Source organism: Myripristis murdjan, chromosome 3 (assembly GCF_902150065.1).
Source record: "Myripristis murdjan chromosome 3, fMyrMur1.1, whole genome shotgun sequence".
In the NCBI taxonomy this organism is placed as follows: domain Eukaryota; kingdom Metazoa; phylum Chordata; class Actinopteri; order Holocentriformes; family Holocentridae; genus Myripristis; species Myripristis murdjan.
Window position 1 is genome coordinate 43940265 of NC_043982.1, and position 17254 is coordinate 43957518.

General features: G+C 42.7%; 1 protein-coding gene across 1 annotated transcript; it reads right to left on the reverse strand.

Moving 5' to 3' along the window:
• Window positions 1-1410: 1410 nt before the first annotated feature.
• rbbp7 (RB binding protein 7, chromatin remodeling factor) lies at window positions 1411-16874 on the reverse strand. Its single transcript, XM_030077438.1, has 12 exons — window positions 16697-16874; window positions 14217-14361; window positions 12191-12336; window positions 10667-10843; window positions 9756-9871; window positions 8184-8344; window positions 6946-7072; window positions 5622-5699; window positions 4846-4922; window positions 3192-3249; window positions 2969-3079; window positions 1411-2077 (listed from the first exon to the last, which is right to left on the reverse strand). Exons 1-12 carry the CDS (start codon window positions 16710-16712, stop codon window positions 2009-2011), a joined length of 1281 nt encoding a protein of 426 aa, XP_029933298.1. The 5' UTR covers window positions 16713-16874; the 3' UTR covers window positions 1411-2008.
• Between the last annotated feature and the right edge of the window lie 380 nt (window positions 16875-17254).

The following is a 17254-nucleotide window of genomic DNA, read 5'->3' on the forward strand; positions in this document are numbered from 1 at the left end:
TTGGTCTTTTTCCCTGTAAATGTCATTTCTTTTCTTTTTCCTGAGACATTTGTCCCCCCCCCCACTGCAAGCACATCCTCAGCACCAGTTTTGTTTCGTTTGTAAAAAACCTGCACAGGGTCAAGAGCAGACAGCCGAGGACAAACGTAGGAGATTAGAATCCCCCCGAGGCTTTGAGAGTTTTTGGCGTCTGTTTCCTCTTTGGTTGGCGTTGCCCCTGACTGACTCTCAGGTAATGTCAGAATCTACCTCTGCAGGTGAGACTAACTGTGAAGGAGGAGGCACGAGTCACCACGGCTTCAGAAAGCTTTATTTTTATTAAAAAAAAAAAAAAAGAAACAATGAGCCCACAGCGCCCCCCCTCTCTTTGATTGTACAATGTTCTTATAGTCCTGTCTTGCTTTTCAATAAACATTTTGTAGAATTTGCAGTAGTTGTGGATTTATTTCATCACACTGCACGTTACTGTGTGGTTTTGTTGTGTTTATGTGCAGCTAAAGTGGGAAAATGCATAACCGATAACGGCAAAATGAAAAATCTACAATCCAACATCTGATGAAATCGATCGGGTCTTGGCTGATCAGGTTTGGAAAAAACAACAAGCAAACACCTTCTTTTTCAAAAGTTATAAAAGTTTTATTGCAATTCACACCAGCTCATGGGGTTTTGCAGGAAAAACTATTCCATGAGATCTTCACATGGCGTCTGTCACAACAGAAAACGAGAAAAATATACAGACATGCATTTACCTCAAGTGCACGAGCTGAGTCTGAGCCGAAATGAGCTTTTTCTGAAGCTGTATCACTTATTTTATTTTTTTTGTACCTGAATGTGCCTTGAAGGTGTCACCGGGAGGAGCAAAAACAAAGGGGAGGGGGGGGGGGATGTTTACGCTAAAGGACACTCGGGATGTGTCGGGGATAAATATGAAGATAATACAGTATGAGGACAAAATGACCATGAAAGCCAAGAGTGCTTCAACACTAGAAGACGGGAGGAAAAAAAAAAATCACCAGACATTTCTGCAGAATCTGTCCTTTGATCTTTTAACCCTCGACAGTTTTGGTTTCCCCAAAAGCATTTCAGTGCTCAGATAACGTTTTTGCATATTTCAATCTTAAGGGCAGGCTCACTTTTTTGGCTGTCCAATCACCTAAATCAGTGTGAAATTTACAACGGGGCATTAAGGCAACAGTAGGGGGGAGAAAAACTTTGAGGCGGGGAATAGGTTGTAATATTGAGAGAAAAGTTAAAATTTACAAGATTAAATTATTACATTATGTGGGGAAAAAACTCAGATATTGTCTGTGATTAAAGTGGTAAATTTATGGGAGAAAAACAGAACTAATTGTTCTTTCAGTCAGAAGGAAATCCTGCTGGTTTGAGCCCAGAACCCCAATCTCCTCCTCAGCATGTGGACTCTGAAGAGACGTTGCTGTGACAATCTGCTGATTCTGGGCTCAAATCAGCAGGATCTCCTTGTTCCCGAATCCCATGTCAAAGTAGAATTTGAGTTTTTTTTCTCTGAATATCACGCCCCCTCCCCTGACTCTGTCATTTCCCCCTCTACAATGGCCCTGACACGCCGTGGTACAAATTTACTGTTGAATATTTTAGTTTTCCAATAAGTTGTGGTTTATTTGTGCACATGGACTTCGTGCTCTCTAACCCCGGGGGCGTAACCACATGAAAGCAGGGCTGAAAAGGCCGACCCTGTCCGTTGTAAACCAATGGGAGAAATATTCTAAGTGCTCAAGTGCTTTTGGGTACCTGGGCCGCGGGGCGGGGCGGGGCGGGGCGGGGCGGGGCGGGGCGGGGCGGGGCGGGGTGTGTGTGAGCAGAACGGGGCTGAGTCGTCCTCGAGCGGCCCGGCTCGTCCACAGAGCGGACCGGCGGGTGTTTGATGGCGAGCGGATGAACAGAACGGGAGGAGGGCTGGACTGGGAGACGCCCGGGGAGGAGGTCGAGCCTGGACCGGGACTCTGCGGGGGGGGGGGAGGGGGCGGCGTTACGATCCCTGGGCCTCCAGCTCTGACGCGGGCGTGTCCGGCTCCTCGTCGTTGTAGATATTCTCCGCCTGGAGACACAGGACAGATTCATCCTTTAATCACTAATCCTCAATCCTGTCAAATCACTTTTTTTTTTTTTTTAACCTTGTTTTTGCTTTCTGTTCCTCGTGCTCGTGGTGAACCTGGGAGAAATTTAAATGTGCTGCTTTTTTTTTTTTTTTTTTTTAAAGAATCCCCTTTTTCCAACTTCCCCAGACTGAGACAAGATGTTGGACACCATTTTCTCCTCTGTACGTCCAGTGGTTCAATTCCTAGCAATTCCTATCATTTTGTGTTAGCTTAGCATAAAGACTTGAAGTCTATGGGAGTCGTTAGCCTGGCTCCGTCAAAGTGAAATAATAAACCTTCCAGCAGCTCTGGAGCTGTCTGATTTACACAGCGTATCATGTGGATTTGAAAAAAAAAAAAAAAAACAATTGAGTGGTTTTAGGAGAAGTTAACCTGCTGGATCTTCCTCTCCTCTTCAGCGCTGTGAGGATGACTGTGATAGACGGAGGGATAAACTTGTTCAGAGGTTAAAGCTCCACCATCTGACTTCTGAAACAAATCTTTTTTCATTTAGCGTAAGCAACGCCAAAAACTTTCAAGAATAACCTGAAACTTTATTCTCACCACAGTTCATTTGGAATTTTCAATCAATAAGAGCTATTTTAGAATGATAAAATATTTAGCATAATCCCGTGCTGAGTGGGGATCATCTGAGCGGGATTATCTCCGCCTCCTGCTGCCCGGCCCATAAATATCTAATCAATCAATCAACGGCCTCTCTCTCTTTTGGGGGAAGAATCAGAAAATTACTTGATGATCACAAAGGTGGAAGGAGGACATGGAGGTGCAGGAGTGACCCTTTGACTTCCATGAATGTAACACACACACACACACACAGCAGCTGCACTCACCATCTGCCAGACCTGCATGATGTTGTCCTCAGACACAGAGCAGATTACCCAGGGTTCATTGGGGTTCCAGGAGAAGTCGGAGATCTTGGCTGTGTGTCCGCCGTGGATGAACTGAGGACAGAGCAGACACACGACTCCTCGTGACGCGTCCACAGCTCGGCTTATTTTCATGATTTCTTTAAATAATTTGGTGACTGTGGTTCGGTTCGTGTGCTGAACTCACCAGCAGCTCCGGCGGTCCGTCCTCGGCGTCCTCGGCCGACTGCTCCTCCCCGATTTTACTGGAAAGACAAACCCAGCAGCACGTCAGTTTGAAATGCAGCGAGTCTGATGTTCGTGGTTTTAGATCGGGACCGAGCTCCGGCTGTTTGAAGGGACTTAAACGAGAGTTAATTTCACAGATATTTCTGAAATACAGACGTGTCAGTCCATGAAGATTCATAGTGTCTAAACTTTATATAGATCATCGAGTTTTATCTATATCAGACACGGAGCAGGTTTATTCTTACACTGCAAAAAGTCAAATCTTACCAAGATTATTTGCCTTATTTCAAGTCAAAATATCCCATTACACTTAAAATAAGACATGATCACCTCAGAAAGTACTTGTTTTTAGACAATTTTCACCTGTTTCAAGTGAAAATTCACTTCAAACAAGTTAAAATTCGCTTGAAACAAGAAACAAATTCTGCCAATGGAACAAGCAAATTTTTACTTGTTTCAAGTAAATTTTCACTTGAAACAAGTGAAAATTGTCTAAAAACAAGTTACTTTTGAGGTGATCATGTCTTATTTTAAGTGTAATGAGATATTTTGACTAGAAATAAGACATTTTTGACTTGAAATAAGACAAATACTCCTGGTAAGATTTTGACTTTTTGCAGTGTACCTTACATGTTTCGGCGGAAGCATACCGCCGAAACATGTAAGGTAAGAATAAACCTGCTCCGTGTCTGATATAGATGAAACTCTATGATCTATACAGACGTGTCGTCAAATGTCTGCATTCTTCCTGCAGAAAGTTGGCTACTCATGAAGTTTGCCTGTAGAGGAGACAGATAATTTTCTATTGAGTCATGTCGACCTAACCACTGAACATGTCCTCAGATGGTCGTCTACAGGACACAACATTATCAGCTGGTGGTTGGTGGCGGGCTATCTGACATGGAAAGGTCTGGACAGCCTTGTTTCAGGCTACTGCTCATGTTGAATATTATTCTTTATATTGTTTATGTCTGTTAAGCGACGCTCATCGTCTCTCTATCGCTGCCACGTTTCAACCGCTAATCAGTTTTCCGGATTTTTTTTGTCTTGGTGTCCCGGTCAGTGAACAAACGTCCTCGCTCGACGACCACGGCAGCAGGTTTTAAACATCCCCCCTGCAGCGCTCCGATGTACAGCGGTCCCTCGTTTATCGCGGGAGTTACGTTCTAAAAATAACCCGCAATAGGCGAAATCCGCGAAGTAGTCAGCTTTATTTTTTACAATCATTATAGATGTTTTAAGGCTGTAAAACCCCTCACTACACACTTTATACACTCTTCTCAGACAGGCATTAACATTTTCACACTTTTCTTTCTTGTTTAAACTCTCAAAGTTCAAACCTTCGCAGAAAAAAAAAGTAAAAAAAAAAAAAAAAAAAGAAAAAGAAAAAAAAAGCATGCAAAATTGCACTAAAAAAATCCGCGAAACTACAAGGCCGCGAAAGGTGAACCGCGTTATAGCGAGGGACAGTTGTACCACTAGGGGTACGCGGACCCTCACTTGAGAACCACCTGCTCTGGAGCTCCGCTAAACATTTACAAAGTGAATCTGTTTCACTAAAACTCCTGAGTGAGCGAGAGTCGGCGTGCCGTTCGAGGCGGAGCGGGTCTCACCTGAGGTCCCAGACGTTGAGGCGTCTGTCGGTGCCGCTGGAGGCCAGGATGGTCTCGTTGTGAGGAGACCACTGGACCTGAGGAGGAGGACGACAGTGGAAATGCTGGAGGTCAATAAAAACCTCTGCTCCGACAGACAGAAACCGCTGAACAGAGGAACAAACAGAACCCACAGAGTTCTGCTACAGCGGGACGTTCTCCATTAAAACCCAAAGGAAACAGAACGCAACCCAGCAACTGGAGATTTGTTAGATTTATTTCAGTTTCCTGTTGACTGGATGTGTGTTTGTTGTCTTATTAATTAACTGCACTGATCAGGAGTGGCGCTCCTGATGTCGTTGTACAATGACACTAAAGGTTTTCTATTCTCACTTGTCAGCTTCTCCACAACAAAATACAACACAGCAGAAAGTCTTTCAGCTCATCTCAATGTTACACTTTATTTATTTTTTTTTCAACTCAAAATTTAATATAGAAAATAGGACCAACCCAAAACCAAACAGCTGAAACAAGCCAATGACCACTAACAACGAGCTTGTGTGAATGTAAAAATAAAAACATACATGCAAAAGTGATTTAAAAACCACCTTTGTTTGATCTTCCCTGTTAAATCCGTCAATTTGTTTGGTATAAGCTGCTACTTTGTTCTAAACAAGACCTAAACCAATCCAAACCGTCCTCGTAACCATTTCAGAATAAGATTACATTAATATATTGGACTATATATAAGCATTGTGTTTGCTCACCTATCATCTGTGTTCACTGCAAGATCTTACCTGGAAAATTTCGTCTTTGTGGGACTCGAAGGAGTGTAGCTTCAGTTTGAGGTTCCTGAGATCCCACAATGCAACAGTCTGAGAGAAACAAAGAGACGGACAGGCTTACTATTCGTCTATTCAGTGACTCATTCTTAAAATAATAATAAAATAAACACCATTCTGTACTACAGTTCCCAGAAAGTTCAGTCTATCTGGGCCTCGTTTATCTGATCTATTGAAAGGAAAAGTCTGATTCAGTAGGGCTGGGACTACTTATTGTTACATATCAATAAATCAATAATGTGCATGATTGATAAGTTAAACATTATCCTGTGGATAAATGTGGACTGTGATCGGAGTCCAAACCAGGATAAGCTGCTGTACCGGTCACAATTAAGAATATCTATTTACTGTCTGCAATATCAATTTTACCGTTTTATTCTTTTATTTTGCCATCTTAAGCTTCTATTTTCTTTTTACCCACTGTTTACAGATTTTATTTTTCATGCTACACCTTTTTTTATTACTATTTTAAGTTTTTATCTATTTCTTATTGGACTTAATTCTGCCTGGTGTTTCCTCGGTTCTAATTGTTCAGATGTAATGCAGCGTTTCCTCAGTTCCTATTTACTTGCATGACTGATTACAGGATTGTTTTTTAATGTTCTGTGTTACTTTGTGTTGAATTGTTATGGATGAAAAGTGCCACACAAATGAAGTGTAATTTGATTTGATGATAGAATCACAGAGTTTCCCTAAGAAAGCTGTTAACTTCTATAATGTAATATTATGTTACATACTAATCTGAACCTGTAACACACACAGCACCTGCACTGCAAAGCTGCTTGCTCTTAACATCAGATCTCATACTAATCAATTATTTTTGATTAACAATCTTATTTCTGTGCATAATCCTGATTTCCTGCCATGCCAAGCCAATAAAGGGCACACAAGTATAATAACTGTGGTGTAAAATAATCTGATTATAATCTGATTAATGTGTCAGGTCATCACTGGACAGTAGAAAGTAAAAGTAAAAGAAATTAATAAAGTAAAGTAAAACCAGTTTGCCCATTAAAATCGCTGCGAGCGATTAAGAATTCACTTGTAGCAGAAAAAGTTAATTTGTAAGTTCATTTGATGGATGATTTGGCGCCTCCCTGTGGCAGAAATATAAACTGAAGCTGAACACAGTTGGTCTTCTGACAACTTGGCAGGAATGTAAATACAGGAACATGGATATGGATTTTTAATCCGGCACACCGTCCCAGCCCTGCAGGTCAGCGAGCGGAGTGACGGCCTGTTCAATCTGTCCAGCTCAGGTGTTTTCGGTCTCGTGTACCTTGTCAGCGGAGCCGGTGGCCAGGATGAACTCGCTGTAGGGGTTGAAGCTGAGGCAGTTGACCTCGGCGGTGTGAGCGTCCACCGAGTGGCTGGGCTTGGACGTGTTGTTGGAGCGAGTGTCCCATCTGGTGGAAGACAGACGGCAGGGAGTCAGAGCCAAGAGACATGATGGACGGAGGATAAGACATGAAACGGACGGAGCGATGTTCAGTTTACCTTAGAGCTGATTAGTCGCCAACCATTTAATAAATCAGCAGCTATTTTGATGATTGACTGATCATTTTGAGTCATTTTTAAGAGGAAAATTTCAACATTCTCTGATTCCAGCTTCTCAAATGCAAATGTGCTCTGGTTTCTTTAGTCCTCTATCACAGGAAATTAAATATCTTTGGGTTGTGGACAAAACGAGACATTTGGAAATGTCACCTTGAGCCGCAGGACATTGTGATCAACACATTTCCCCGTTTTCTCACATTTTGTGGACCAAACAACTAATCGAGTAGTCGAGAAAATAACGGACAGATTACACCATAATGAAAATATCCATTAGCTGCTTCCCTCGTTGACGTTATCGTTTCTAGAACAGTTTTCCTACACGGAGAAGTGCTTGGCCACATAACTGGATGATGTTCTGTAAAATCTCATCTCCGGTTTGCAGCAGGGAGTGGACTCTCCAGCACAAGCACATGTAACCAGGCCAAATCAAGTGTTTTCCTGCTCTTGATAATGTCAAGGAGACATCAGCAGTAAAATATTTAAAAAATGTGAAAAGGCAGCACATCCCAAATTTTCATGTCGAGGAGGACAAGTTTTTTTTTTTTTTTTGACAAAACATTCTGATGAAGGCTCTATGCCAAAATGCTTTTTTTTCTAACATGATGTGAGCCAAACAAATAAACAGGTGAAATGTGAGTATTTTGTCCTCCTTGACTTGAAAATTTGGCATGTGCTATGTTTTCACATTTTTCGAACATGCCCAGTGGATTCTGGGTTTAGCTCTCCACTGAGATTCACACTGTTGGAGCACAACTTTCTCTTCCAACATCAGCAGGAAAATATTGGGCCATTAAGCTCCTCCTTTACACCGATGTCGACTGATACCAGGTCTGCTGATATAAGTAAACAATAAAAGGCCTTTCAATTTCTAAAAGACACCCGAGGGGGAAACAAAGCCTGTTCAGGTCCACTTTCCCACGTCTCTGACGTGCAGGCCGGTAGTTTGAATCCGCCACTCACATCATGAGTTTCTGGTCATCGGCCACCGAGCCAAACAGGGACTCGTGCAGCAAATGCCAAGAGACGTCCTCCACCACCGCTGTGTGGCCGGTGAAGATGGTCTTGGCGTCCACGATCTTCCCCTCCTTCGGCCCGGCACCGATGTCCCACAGGCAGATGGTCTGGAGGGGAAGGAGAGGAGGGAGCACACAGTTGGTTTTGGGTTTTTTTTTTTCTCCCTTCAGCTGGATGCACACAGCTCCACTTTGAGGCTGATTGTAAAGCTGTCTGTCATTCCAAGAGAAAGACCACGCTAACCTGGGGCCGTCAGCAGAGATCAACCTCCACTCTGAGCCGGTTAGAGATAAACAGCTGCCCTCACCGATCTCTACCATAACCACCATGTCATACACATTCGACATTCACAAGCTGAACCTGGGTAATGGCTCCTACAGACTGTGAGGTTTCAGCAGTCTGGTTAAGTTCACTGCATTTTGCATAATAACTGGGATGCACAATTTTTCCATGCATCCAAATGTTGAGGATATTTTAAGCTGCTGTTAGAAATGTTGCACCAAACTACCGTATTTTCACCAATTAATCGCCCGGGCGTTTAATACGCCAAATCAACTTGGACCCCGGGCGTTTAAAAGAACCAGGCGGCTATTCGCTGCAGGCCTTTATTTATTTTTGCACAGACCTGCACCAGGCCATTATTGTGATGACAGTTACTGTCCAACATATTTACAGTCGGTCGAATTAAGATTACGGTGCACCCTTTTTTTCTAACGTTAGCCAAAAAGTGCCGCACAGTTATTGTGTGGCTAACGGTTTACTTCTGCAAAAATAAGGTGAACAGCCTTATTTTGGGTTACCTCAATATAATGCAAATAATCGCCCTGGCGGTTATTCAGGTGGGCGTTTAATACGCAAAATGGGTGCAGACCCCAGGCGTTTAAAAGAACCAGGCGGCAATTTGCGGCCGGGCGATTAATTGGGGAAATACAGTATACAAAACAGGTTCGTTTTCATTAGCTGAGCTGAAAAAAAAAAAAAAAAAAGATAAGAAAGTTGTTTTCTGGCTGTATGACATCATTTAAAATGAGACCGATGCTCACAGATCAAAGTATTATGTAAGTTACTATTTAGCTGACTTGAGTTGGGTGGATTTTTTGCTGACAAAGTCTAACAAGGAAAGAGAATTGTCATTGGTCTCTGTGCCAATACTTAATTGCAATAAATGGCTCTTGCTTTTCCTAAGGAACACGTGTCCTATTATAAAGCCAATATGGTGATTATGGCATAAAATGAGCCAAAAATGATGAGTGTAAGAGAAAGGAGAAAACACAGGCGAGTTATGATGGAGTGTGTTTTCATCAGATTTGGGGTGTGTGAGCAGCAGGTTCTCTGTCGGCCCGGCCGTCAAGCACACGCGCGGTCCTGTGACACAAACACATAAATAAAATGTGTCATCGCGTCCAGCCTTTTCACAGCCTGTTCCCCCGATCCTGATCTGTCTTTCTGCTGCTTTCTCGGTAAACAAAGCCCCCGCAAAAAAAAATCCCTGGTGAGGTTTGAGTCACGGGCGCTCACGTGGTCGTCGGAGGCGCTGAGCAGGTTGCCGCTGAGGTTTGGGTTCCAGGAGAGGCCGTAACCTTCCTTCTGGTGGCCGCGGAGCCTCAGGTCGGGGCTACACTCTCCACTGGGATCTGCAAAACAAACAGAACACACTGAACGCACCGCCTTAATGTGTGACTCACTGGGGTGTGTGTATTATTTTGAGTGTATTCTGGGGACGACGTGACAAACACGGATGGAATTGCAGAGTTCGTGTTCTGTGACATAAATGCAAATAAGTGTAAATATATGATGCTGGGAAAATTGCTTCAAGGATATTTAATTTCATCTGGAATAAACTCGGCCTATGCACTGACTCTTAAACCTGTTTCAGCACCTCACGTGTGCCTCATTACTTTACTTGCAGATTTTTTTAAAGCACAATTAGACAGAAAACAAACGAAGAAAGCAGGTTCACTGCAAAAACTCAAAATCTGACCAAGATTATTTGTCTTATTTCAAGTAAAAAAATGTCTTATTACAAGTCAAAATATCTCATTACACTTAAAATAAGACATGATCACCTCAGAAGTAACTTGTTTTTAGACAACTGTCTCTCCATTCAAGTGAAAATTTGCTTGTTTCATTGGCAAAATTTGTTTCTTGTTTCTAGCTAATTTTCACTTATTTCAAGTGAATTTTCACTTTTTCCACTGGCAAATTTTGTCAATGAAACAAGCAAAAAGTGAAAATTCACTTGAAACAAGTGAAAACTGTCTAAAAACAAGTTACTTCTGAGGTGATCATGTCTTATTTTAAGTGTAATGAGATATTTTGACTAGTAATAAGACATTTTTGACTTGAAATAAGACAAATAATCTTGGTAAGATTTTGGGTCCCGGTCTTCACTGTGGTGTGTGTGTGTGTGTGTGTGTCGGTGGTCTGACCTGGCTTGGAGGGGTGCTTGGTGTAGTCGAACACCAGCACGTCGGAGGTGGGCGTCTTGGTGGCGATGATGCAGGGGTTCTGGGGCATGTAGCGCGCTCGGTTCACCTCTCCTTCATGATTGATCTTGATCTCAATCTCTATTTTTCCACTGACTGAACCGAAACCGCCAAACTCTGAGGAGGAAATACAGTCACATCTTACTGCAGGTTACTGAGGCGGCCTGCCAGCCATGTTGGCAGGTAACCACTTATCGTTTTGGGAGGTTCCTCTTCGTCTGGTAAAGTAGCACCGTGGCTGGTAAGCCTGACGCAAACACTGAACAAGCTACTGTGACCATAATAAAGATATGTTTCATGCTCTACACTGAAATAAAGGAATAACAGGCTAAAGAAGATCTATATTTACTGACTGATATATGACTGATACTGGGGACTTTATTTATCAAACAAATAAATAAAACTCAACAGTGGAAACATCATTTGATGGAACACGAGGATGGCTTTCGGGCGGCTCACTGCTGGTCCTTCATCTCTTGCTCCGTGTCGGTCTAACAGCGGTTCAAATAAAACAAATAACCACCTGCAGTTCCAGTGAACCTTCAGCAGCCCTGACCTCAGCCGGGCTCCCGTCAACGTACCTGCTGGAAGACAAAATAAAGACAGTTTCAGCACCCGGGACGCAGAGGCATCACCTGATTCCCTCACCTTCACTACTTCAGAACTGGCCTCATCTATTATACATTTTACATCTGTAGGGAATACGGCTTCTGGGAGACAGGAGGTCCAACCAAACTGAGACAGGTGACGTTTAGTGAATACTCTGAGATGGGATTTAGCGAACCACAGCGGGTCTGTGACGAGTTAGAGCGAAGGCTGCTGAAGAAATACTGCTGCTGGCTGAATTTCAGCCTTTATTTGGATTTGGCCTCATAAAAAACCACTTCCAATAAAACTTAATTTGGATTGAGACTGTGATTTCGGTTTTGGATAGAGCTTGATACTCAGCTCGAGGACAAACTCTTGCACCTTGAAAATGAAGCCGAGGCAGACAACTTTTAAATTTAATATACAAAAGAAATGTTTGTGTCCACTCTTGTCTACTTGTTTAATTTGAGGCCATAGAAAATGAATGGGTAGAACCGGCTTGGACTTTTGGTTCATTGCGAATCATAGTATTTCCAGGTGGTTCACGTTGCCATGGCAACAGCGATAGCGTGCACTGATGTCACCACGAAATATTACAGGCGACAGTGTGAAGGAGCCCACCAAAAAAAAAATAAATAAATAAAAGGCACGGTATAGTTGGCTCTCCAGATGTAAACAAACTCCTCTGCCGACGCCGTGACATCAGCTGAACATTTACAGCTGTTGCCATGGCAACGTGAACCACGCGGAAACACTCAGATTTGCCGTGAACCAGGAGGCCCACGCAGGTTCTTCCCGTTCAGTTTCTCTGTTTGAGGCAGGTAAGTTTACGGGGGAACTATCTGACAAGCTTGCAGGGCCGGTCCTCGGTGTCTTTACCTCCTTTCTCGCTGTCGTAGTGTGAGGCGTCAAACTGGGCGTCGTCGTTGGGCACCTGGACGCTGGCGATGACCAGGTGATTCTGCTCGTCTGACGTGTGGGTGCCCAACACCAGCCTGTGCACGGCGTAGTCCTTCCCCTCGGGCCTGAGGAGCGACACAACACAGAGGTGGGAGTCATCGTCGACTGCTCACGATCAGTGTGATTAAACAGCTTTGAGTAGCGGTGAAAAACCGAACCATAAAAAAACAACAAACCATTCAATGTACAGCACACCCTACAAAGTGCAGTGTCACACACATCCACTGTATGAGAGCACCAACACACACTGAGCTGATGAATTAATGAATATACTGAAAGTGTTTTATGTTTGTTTTAAATTAGTCTATGGAGATTTTTTGCCTTTGAAACAATATTAGTCCAGTCATTTTATGAAAAAACCTAGGACAAATTGCAAGAGAAGCAAACTCAACTGATTTTGTATCCTCAGTTTGTCCTGAGTGAGGGGAAAAAAGTCCCAGGAAATCCCATTGGTGGAAAGTTTTGAAAATCACCTATTTATGACCATATATTACCAAAAAACACTGTTTTTAACACACAGGGGAAAGGGGTTCCAAATTTTACTTTCAGATATCACTATAAAAATTCACAAGATGATTACACACACAAAGACAAGAAAAAAAGTCAATTACAAGTTCTTTGAATTATTCTGTTTACACATGCATATCACACATTATCTGATTTGATATGCGCTAATAAGGAATATAAGGAATAAATGTCAGAAGAGACATTTAAACAGTGAATAAAAAGGTTACTATATATATAGTAACCTTGTAATTCACTGTTATGTAGTAACCTTTTAATTCAAGATTACTATATATATAGTAACCTTTTAATCCACTGTTTAAATATCTGTTCTGGCATTTATTCCTTATATTCCTTATTAGCGCATATCAAATCAGATGATGTGTGATATGCATGTGTAAACAGAATAATTCAAAGAACTTGTAATTGGCTTTTTTCTTGTCTTTGTGTGTGTAATCATCTTGTGAATTTTTATAGTGATATCTGAAAGTAAAATGTTGATCCCTTTCCCCTGTGTGTTAAAAACAGTGTTTTTTGGTAATATGTGGTCATAAATAGGTGATTTTCAAAACTTTCCACCAATGGGATTTCTTGGGACTTTTTTCCCCTCACTCAGGACAAACTGAGGATACACAATCAGTTGAGTTTGCTTCTCTTGCAATTTGTCAAAGGTTGACCCCAATTTTGGCCTAAAATTACTGGACTATATTTGTTGATTTCAAATTTTAGCACAAAGAAGTTATTTTACAGATAACACTGGAAATGGTAGATTTTTCTCTCTGATGTACAAAACAACCTGAATGAAAACTGTGACCCAAAAACAAAACGAACCGTGGCTTTATTGAACTGTTACACCCCTGGATTTGACTGGCTTTTGATTTCACACAAGGCAAAGGGTCTGATGGTACTGTAAGTATTTGTATTTGTGTTGTGTCGCCTTTCAAACCGAGAGAATATTCTAAGATCGTCCACAAGAGGTGACGATGGTGACAGACCAATAACAAAGTTATGAGCTATTACAGAAAATTTTATGTGTTCTGGTCAAAAGATGAAGAATTTTTGTTTCAGTTTTAATGTGTTCTACCTATTTGGCAATACTGTTGATGCTAATGAAACAAAAAGAAGAAAACAAACAAAAACGATTCAAAGAGCACAAATCGCAATAAATTGTATTACTTGTTGGATCAGCACCAAAGTATCATGATAGTATCGTATTGGGAGATAAACATATAGTCTCATCCCTTCTTTATAAGGACTTGTAGACACCCTGGAAAAAACTAGTGCAGCTTGTTCTTCAGTATTGTGTGTTTCTGTGAAGGGTGACTGAGGGAAATTTAAAAAATAAAAAGTGGCACAGTGTGAACGTGGCCCAACACGGCCTCTCCAGCTCCAGAGCTGCTGCGTGAAAACGTCAGGATGGAGGATGCAGGTGTTTCTCTACCTGCTGACATCAGGAAGCCACTGGACAGTGAGGCTGGGCCACTCCAGCGCGTGGGTCATCACCAGGTCGTACAGGAAGGGCGTGTTTTTCTTCCAGATCTTGTACTCCTCGTTGATGACCCTCTCCTCCACGGCGTCATCGTACACTGCAAGCGGGACGAGACGGGACACCGTTTCAACAAAGTGCTACTGACGACACAGATGACGTGCGCTCTGAGCGGGAGAAATAAACCAAAGGACTGCTGGGCCAAGCCTCTGCGCGTGCACATCATTTGATTAATTTTCAAAAATGTCTGTTTCTGCAAGACGCTGAAGAGCATCACATAATGAAATGTTTGTCTCTGTCACTTGAGGCTGAGCATAACTGGCAAACAGAAGCTGTGAATGAACTTGCCTCCATCTGTTTTTTTGTTTTTTGTACAGCTCGGGGTGTCAGAATATCTGCTATGAGCCTTGAATCAGAGGACGGCAACGACAATGATATGGACCAAACCTAATCTCACAATACTTTTTCCAGAATACTTTGATGTTGATGTTGTGACACAATTGTAGGTTTAACTACCGGTGTCTGCACATAATTTTACACACTAGAGATTTTTAGCAAAGATAACAGAGCAAAGATAACAGAACAGCTTAAAAGATCTCATACGTTCAGAAATTTGTATCCCTGTACTGTCATTAGAGGTGAGGGGAAATTTTATTCACTTAAGTATTTTTTTGGTTCCGATTTTTATAATGGATTTTTTCATTATTTGTTCGATTTAAAGTGAAGGCAGGGCGGCGAAACATCGCTCTAAAGTTCGGCTAAATTTTGGCAAGGGAAAATCTGTCATGTCTGTTTCCAGTGGGGTCCCTTGACCTCTGACCTCCAGATGTGCGAATGAAAATGGGTTCTCTGGGCAGCCACGGCTCTCCCCTTTGCAGACACGCCCACCTTCTGCTAAACCCATGCAGTTTGGGCCCCAAAGCCTGCAGTCCACATGTGTTCTTGTGGCCTGTTGTAAAATGGTGTGTGTGTGCAGACTGAGGCCTAAACAGTCTTGGAGCTGCATCCGTTGGCTTTGACTGGAAAGCTGAGACTCTTGTGGATTCAATGAGCCACATTTGATTCCTGTGTGTCAATCATTGCACCATATTCCCATATTATGATATCGTGAATTCCAGGTGGTATCTAGTTTTATACAGTGATGGGAGTAACGGCGTTACAAAGTAACGAGTAATCAAGAAATTACTGTTTCCCCCGTTGTAACGCCGTTAGCGTTACTGACAATAAAATGCGCCGTTACTTGCCGTTACTTATTACGAATACTCATTATTATTATTTTACTATCCTGTTCGAAAAAATGTGCGTCTTGTGGAGAAAAAGCGGTGTGTCGATTTTCAAACCGGTCGCACATTGCAGTTTTTCGTAACTTATCAACATGCATGGAGAATGACTCAGCACAAATTAGACAAATCGTCTGTGTTCTCTGACCGCAGAGCGGGTAGTTTCGCCGCCTGTTGTACAGAAGACCACGGGTTCAATTCCCCATCCTGACCAACTGATATCACTACTTTAAAATATAATGTGTTACTTTTTCAAAGTAACGTGCCCAACACTGACGATGATAGATGAAATCTGACAGCGATGTCCACACTGCAACAGCAACGCAAAAATATGTGCACTAATAAGAGGATTTAAGAAAAAAAAAAAAAAAAGTAATCATAAAAATTACTTTCCCCAGTAATTGAATTACTCTTCTGCAGCAGTAATTGAGTAGTAATCAAAATTACTTTTTTACAGAAGTAATTAGTAATTGTAACTTATTAGTTTTGTGAGTAATTGGTCCCAACACTGGTCTTATATCACGACATTGATTGAATATCGATATATCGCCCGGGACTTTTTTTTTTTTACCGTCACAGATTTTCCCAGCCGCCCTGAAGCCGGCCTCTCTGTCTGGTCCACACGGGGAGCGCGTCACGCCAGAGTCCGTTCAAAAATCTATCAATTTACGGCTGCCTTGCTCACCGGTTCCTATTCAAGCCGAGCTGGTGAAACACGGTTTAATGACTCCTAACAAAGCATTAGCGTGTTCTCTTTTCTTCGGCGTGTATGGTTAACCAGGAAAGGCTTTATTTCAGTAAATATGAACAGTGGGAGGTGGTTAACATCGCCCGCTACCGCGTTAATGAACTCTGGTGGAGGCATGATGTGACGTGCGAACCGATTTTGTGGTTGAATTTGTTGTAATCGGTGCTGCTTGGTGCTTCTGTGTTTATGCCGATTTGACCTGAAGACTGGAAGTTTGATGAGATGCTCCTCTTTAGCGCTTACAGCGGAGCTAACAAGCTAACCGAAATCAATGAGCTCTCCAATGGGCTTCGGCTCGGTGAGTTAGCATGTCATGCTAACATGCTAACAACCATGACAGTGAACGGCGCACACACACAAAGCGGCAACCAGGGAAACGGCCTGCCGTGTGTCTGCGGTCTACTCACCCTCTTTATCGGCCATGTTCCCGACTCGGCGACGTGTTACAATGCCCGAGAGCAAAGCAACGGAAGCAAGAAGATGCTGTTGTGGTTAATACTGTGATTTGCCCGGTTGCTGTTTTGTTGTGTACCCGCTAAAGTCGGCTCCTTCCTTTTCAGCGCGGATTTCCTCGACACGCACTGCGCATGCGTCAGCGAACACACCAGCGGCCAGGCGGCGCTGCGCAGAGGCGTTCACAGGCGCGCCTTTTTCGATCGGAAATTAGGACACTGTCCCTGCGTTCCAATACCCATACTACCATACTATTTAGTAGGGAAAAAAAGAATTAGTATGTCCCAATACATACTAAACTACATACTTTGTAAGGGCAGCTGCAGTACATACTAAAAGTAAAAAGTATAAGTATGCCATTTGGAACGCAGGGTGTGATCCCGAGCAAAAAAACATCCCAGGAAACAGGAATCCTTAGGGCCCACTCACATTGGCAAGTTTGAGCCCGTATCGTGCTAAAGCCAAAATCCCCCCCTCCCCAGTCCCCGGTGGCCTGCACTCACGCGCCCAAG

Excerpts from the sequence above, each read along its gene's own strand:
- rbbp7 (XM_030077438.1), bottom strand. Across the intron at positions 10,844-12,190 it reads CTACGACAGCGAGAAAGGAG|CAGAGTTTGGCGGTTTCGGT; the intron begins GTAAAGACACCG and ends GTATTTCCTCCT. Across the intron at positions 3,080-3,191 it reads ACGGACCGCCGGAGCTGCTG|TTCATCCACGGCGGACACAC; the intron begins GTGAGTTCAGCA and ends CTCTGTCCTCAG.